Source organism: Limulus polyphemus, unplaced genomic scaffold (assembly GCF_000517525.1).
Source record: "Limulus polyphemus unplaced genomic scaffold, Limulus_polyphemus-2.1.2 Scaffold8401, whole genome shotgun sequence".
Taxonomy (NCBI): domain Eukaryota; kingdom Metazoa; phylum Arthropoda; class Merostomata; order Xiphosura; family Limulidae; genus Limulus; species Limulus polyphemus.
The window spans coordinates 25,398-31,315 of record NW_013674011.1 but is presented as its reverse complement, the minus strand read 5'-3'; the positions used below and the strand labels follow the sequence as shown (position 1 = coordinate 31,315).

The window sequence follows — 5,918 nt, the reverse complement described above, 5'->3', positions numbered from 1 at the left end:
TTACTTACTAATGTTATGACAATAGGTACTAGTGTACTTACTAATGTTATGACAATATGTACTGGTGTACTTACTAATGTTATGACAATATGTACTGGTGTACTTACTAATGTTATGACAATATGTACTAGTGTACTCTAGGGAAGGTTTGGTTTGTTTCAAATTTTGCACAAAGCTACTTTAAGGCTATCTGCGCTAGCCGTCCCTAATTTAACAGTGACAGACTGGAGGGAAGGCAGCTAGTCATCACTACCCACCGCCAACTCTTGGGCTACTCTTTTACCAACGGATTGACCGTAACATTATAACGCCCCCACGGCTGAAAGGGCGAGCATGTTTGGTGTGATGGGGATTCGAACCCGTGACCCTCAGATTGCGAGTCGAGCGCCCCCTAACCACATGGTCTCTATGGAAAAGAAAGAACTTCACATTCAACGTGAATGAAATAAACTCAATGTGTAATTAATATTTATTTTTTTTAATTATTAACTTGAAGTTTCACGTATTGACTATTGAAAACGTTAATTTATTTTTTATGAAAATCATGATCTTTCACTGTGGTTGTAGAAATTTTCATTGAGTTTTTTGTATCATAACTAGTATTTCGTTTTCTTTAACAACACACGTTCGCTCTGGTGTTGGGATAGATGCATTTCATTAAATAAATTAAAAAAATCTGGTTTATTAGTTTCACTTTTATGTATGTTTGTTTGTTTTGAAATTCGCGCAAAGCTACACGAGGGCTATCTGCGCCAGCCGTCTCTAATTTTAGCAGTGTAAGGGAAGGCAGCTAGTCATCACCACCCACCGCCAACTCTTGGGCTACTCTTTTACCAACGGATTGACCGTTATATTATATCGCCACCACGGCTGAACGGGTGAGCATGTTTGGTGGGAAGGGGATTCGAACCCGTGGCCCTCAGATTTCGAGTCGAGCGCCTTAACCACCTGGCCATTACTTTTATGTCGCCAGTTGTTAAATCAACATTACATAGAAGCTGTGTTGAGGAAAATAGAGTACGTTATTTTTTTCTACTATTATATTTACGTTCAATGGTTTAAAAAAAACCAGACTACGTGCATGTACGTATTATAGGGTTAACAAAATTCAAATACTTCCTTTTACTACACTCTATTTTAGTTTAAAAAATCAATAATGAAAGAACTTTTCATTAAAATAATATGGTATACATCCGTGAACGTATCACAATTATCTTTATAATTCAAGCAGAAAAAAAATTTATGACGTCAACCGGACCTTGTTCGAGTACACTATAATTTGTTTCTTTGTTTCTCTAAAAAGCTAAGCCTAAATATTCATACATAGTTTTTCTGATATGATCGGGTATTTTGATCTATCAGTAAGTAAGGAGTTCCAGTGTTATATGCGTGACGTCATTCGCTTCACAGCATAATGTTAGTCTCATTGGTTGGTAATTCAATTTTTTTTTTAAATCTATAAATATATTGTTGACATAATAAAAAAATTATCTTTAGATATTAGAAATACACCACCTTGTATGGGGATAATGTACAAAGCCTGTGTTTACAATGGTGGGACAAATCGCTGTAAACTTTATGATGTCACCTTTCCCAGTAAAATATAGTTCTTCCTCCAATGCCCTCATTAGTCCAATCACAGCATGTTTAGAGGCGCTGTAAACACAATGGAAACCTTCATTAGACCAATGAAGATAAAAGCTAAGCTAGCAAGGTCTTTCTTAGTGTACAATCCGCAGTTCATTATATCACTAAAATATACACTAGTACCGAATCTTCATTAGTCCAATAACAAGACGTTTTGGGTGTAAAATATGAAGGACTGGGACTGGTTTGATTTGCTACCAATATACACTTGCATATCATATACCGTCTAAAAAAAGGGGGGGTGGAATGAAACATATTTTTGCTAATTCAATATTTTATAATTGCTATTGGCTTAATATTTAGTAAGGAATCTACTGAGCTGAATAATTAATTCAAAATACAATAAAATAATCTTTTTTTACAATAGGCAAGATCTGATTTTAATAATTATACCGTTTCCAACCTTTGTATAGGGTCATTATCAAGGGCATACATCTCATAAGTAAGACTACAATAGGAAACTTTAGTCCCCGTATATCAACTTAATGATGTTGCCAAATGCATCTTCTTAAAACACAACAACAGTAACAACAACACTGGAATTATTCATAAGTATGACGTTGTTTGTAATAAAAAGCTTACATTGTTTCTACCGCTAGATGTCTCCGCTATATTAACTTTCCAGTAATCAAGACGTTATGCCTAGCTATTGATATGCAGGAGTTATGCAGTAATATTTTGCCCAGAAAGAAAAAAAAATCATAATATTTCTTCTGTTAGACGTTGACAAAAGCTTTCATTAATCAACTCGACTAAATGCATAGTAGAAGGTCATATAGGAAGATTTTTAAAGATTAGCAACTGAAATTCTTATATTATTATTTTTTTTACATTCTTTAGTCGATTAAAGATCAAAAAGTCGTTCTACATTAAACTGAAAACATTGTTTTCTACTGGGAATTTTCTGTTGGAACCAACATAACAGACTTGGAAACAACCAAGTAATTCCTCTGATCATTTTATATTTATTTACAAGACATCTTTATTTACCTACTATTGTATGCGTTGAATTTCAAATATATGAGACACGAATTGTGACACAAGATGATTGATTTAAATTGTCATTAGGTGGGGTCTCAAACAGATTTAATACAAGAGGCGGAATGTGTGTTTTTAGTTAAAAAGTCAAGATAAACACCATTTAGAAATGTATTCTCCTACAGACGAACCGGATGACTTTCAAATGTATTCTCCTACAGACAAACCAGATGACTTTCAAATTTATTCTCCTACAGACAAACCAGATTACGTTCAAATGTATTCTCCTACAGACGAACCAGATGACTTTCAAATGTATTCTCCTACAGATAAACCAGATTACTTTCAAATTTATTCTCCTACAGACAAACCAGATTACGTTCAAATGTATTCTCCTACAGACAAACCAGATTACGTTCAAATGTATTCTCCTACAGACAAACCAGATTACGTTCAAATGTATTCTCCTACAGACAAACCAGATTACGTTCAAATGTATTCTCCTACAGACAAACCAGATTACGTTCAAATGTATTCTCCTACAGACAAACCAGATTACGTTCAAATGTATTCTCCTACAGACGAACCAGATGACTTTCAAATGTATTCTCCTACAGACAAACCAGATGGCTTTCAAATTTATTCTCCCACGAAATATTAGAGTGAACTTTTATATGAAAAGCTTAAAGAACAGAGATGAAATAAATTTACACGATGTTCAGTTTTTACATAATAAAACTTAAAATTTCAAGGGGCCAAAACAAACCAGATCAATTTTGATATGCTTCACTAGAATTACTGAATCTTTCATTCACATTTGATTCGATATTTAGGTAAATTAAATGAGAAAAGTTTAAGATATAGATATAGTATTCTCTTGAGTGTTCCCAACGAATTAATTTAGTACAGAACAAACGCCAGAAGTTTCTCTTTAGTTCTTTTATCAAGCATACAATTTCCTCGTTTTTTTTGTTTTTTATCACTATGCTCTCTATTTGTCAGTGGTTATTTTGCGGGTTTTTTTTTCTCTCTCTATTCTTACCTGTAATCTGCTGTGAAAGGGCCACCTAAAATACCACAAATAGAACACATGGCAGCCACGTGTCCTCGTCCTAGTTCAATCATCCGGGGAAGGAAGTGCTTTATTGTCTGCAGGTAAAGATAAATCAGATGTGTTTATTGTCTGCGGGTAAAGATAAATCAGATGTGTTTATTGTCTGCAGGTAAAGATAAATCAGATGTGTTTATTGTCTTCGGGTAAAGATAAATCAGATGTGTTTATTGTCTGCAGGTAAAGATAAATCAGATGTGTTTATTGTCTGCAGGTAAAGATAAATCAGATGTGTTTATTGTCTGCAGGTAAAGATAAATCAGATGTGTTTATTGTCTGCAGATAAAGATAAATCAGATACGAGTAGCGAGATATTAGTGATTTGTAACAATTTAGAATGCATCAATGAAAACTTAAAACAATATCAATAAACAACACATGACGTATATTTTCTTGGATCGTTCAATTTTTTGTTTTGTTTTTTTCTATGTACAATGAATTCAGGTTTTGTGTCTTTACCAGATTTTAAGCCTAACTACGACAACTATGAAAGGGAAGAACGAAATGTAATTGTTAAACAATAAAACATTTATATAACTAATAAAGAAAAAAGACATTTTTTTTTGTTAAAGTAAAAATCACATTTATAACTCATCCGTAGTGACTCAGCTGTAACTCTGAGGGATTATAATGCTAAAATTCAGGTTTCGATACCTATGATCAGAGTATAAATAGTCCTCTGTGACTTTAGGCTTAACAATAGACTAGCCTCATATTAATTTATAAAAGTTCTGACACGGTTCGAATGAATAATAAAGAAAACTTTATTGTAACTGCACAACATTTCGACAATATTATGTCGTCATCAAACTCAGAACAGTTACTTTAGACCGGTGGCGCCATCATTTATTGACTTAATCAAGTGTCGTGACTTTTAAACTTTAACAATGAACTCGTTGTGGGCAAGGAAAAATCCACACTTTAAATATACGTTTGCAAGAATACCCGTCAAACTATGTCCTGGACTCGAATGTTGTATGGCGTATAATAGTTCTGTTATTACAACCACCATCGGTATTTTCCCACATAAGTATGATTACATGATTAATTTTAAGGTTTCGCGAGAACTCATGAAACTATTAGTGTCTTACATAAGAAATAAAGTATAGTAAAGTAAATCAAAACAATGAAACATATATAATCATATAACCTTGAATTAAACGGTTATTCAAATCTGATTTTGTTAAGGCGGAAAAGTATGCGATATTTATGTTTGAGTATATTTTGTTTGTCCGTGAACTATGATAATACAAATTGTTTTGGGTCGTATATCAGTTAAATATTTTCTTTCCTTATCCACTCACATTAGAAAAGTATTTTGTATTACCATTTTATAAGCAAATATCGAATAGAAACTCAGCTTACTAAACAATTTGTCCTATCTGTTATAAAAGTGTAATTAGTGTAAGAGTTACTACCCAGAAATGAGCCAGTGTGTTAACCGACATGGTTCTCAGAATTTCTGCTGGTTGCAAGTCACTGAACGGTTTCAGATGTACGATACCAGCATTGTTGAAGAGAATAGTGACGTCACCAACTTCCCGTGTTACTCGAGCCGCCATAGCCTCCACCTGGTGGAAATTGGAAACATCACACTTGTAGGCGTGGGCTTCTGCTCCTAGCTGTCTGACCTCTTCGGCCACATTCTGTACTTCATTCTGTAGGTAACAAAACAAAAACATCATTCATAAATACACTTGAAATGACAATATAACTTACAGAAGGTTTGACCGTGATAATTATGTTATTTTTTTTTCTTGTCCGTTGAGTAATCCTAATGAATGTGATCACCAACAGTTATGTATATAACTGCCCTTACACTAACTTTAAATACAATTTGTTATATTAATATCTTAAATTCCTTTTAATACTGGTTTTGCTTATTTCATTAGACAGTTGTCCCCCTGTGTGTGTCGGTGGTAAGTCTACAGAATTACAACGCAAAAAATTCGTGATTCGATTTCCGGCGGTGTATAGAGTACAACTAGCCCCTGTTTTTATGTTTTGCGCAAAGAAAAACATCATAAAGCAGTGATAACAAAACCAACCATATTTGTGAGGCTGTAGCAGAAATTTGGATAAGGTGTCTTTTTACTATACCAACCACTTCTCTTCATTACTATATCCTTTTATGATAACCCTTATGTAAAGACACCACCATCAACAGTGTCACATCCTGTGA

General features: G+C 33.8%; 1 protein-coding gene across 1 annotated transcript in view; it reads right to left on the bottom strand.

Moving 5' to 3' along the window:
* Positions 1 to 1,515: 1,515 nt before the first annotated feature.
* The window catches only part of LOC106475321 (17-beta-hydroxysteroid dehydrogenase 13-like), a gene marked incomplete at its 3' end in the record, with an annotated part of 29,416 nt that continues 25,013 nt past the window's right edge, over positions 1,516 to 5,918 (bottom strand). The window contains exons 2-4 of the mRNA XM_013936011.2: positions 5,155 to 5,394; positions 3,668 to 3,774; positions 1,516 to 1,656 (exon numbers count right to left, since the gene is read on the bottom strand). Coding sequence (XP_013791465.1) covers positions 1,516 to 1,656; positions 3,668 to 3,774; positions 5,155 to 5,394 — 488 coding nt within the window. The remainder of the gene's footprint in view (positions 1,657 to 3,667; positions 3,775 to 5,154; positions 5,395 to 5,918) is intronic.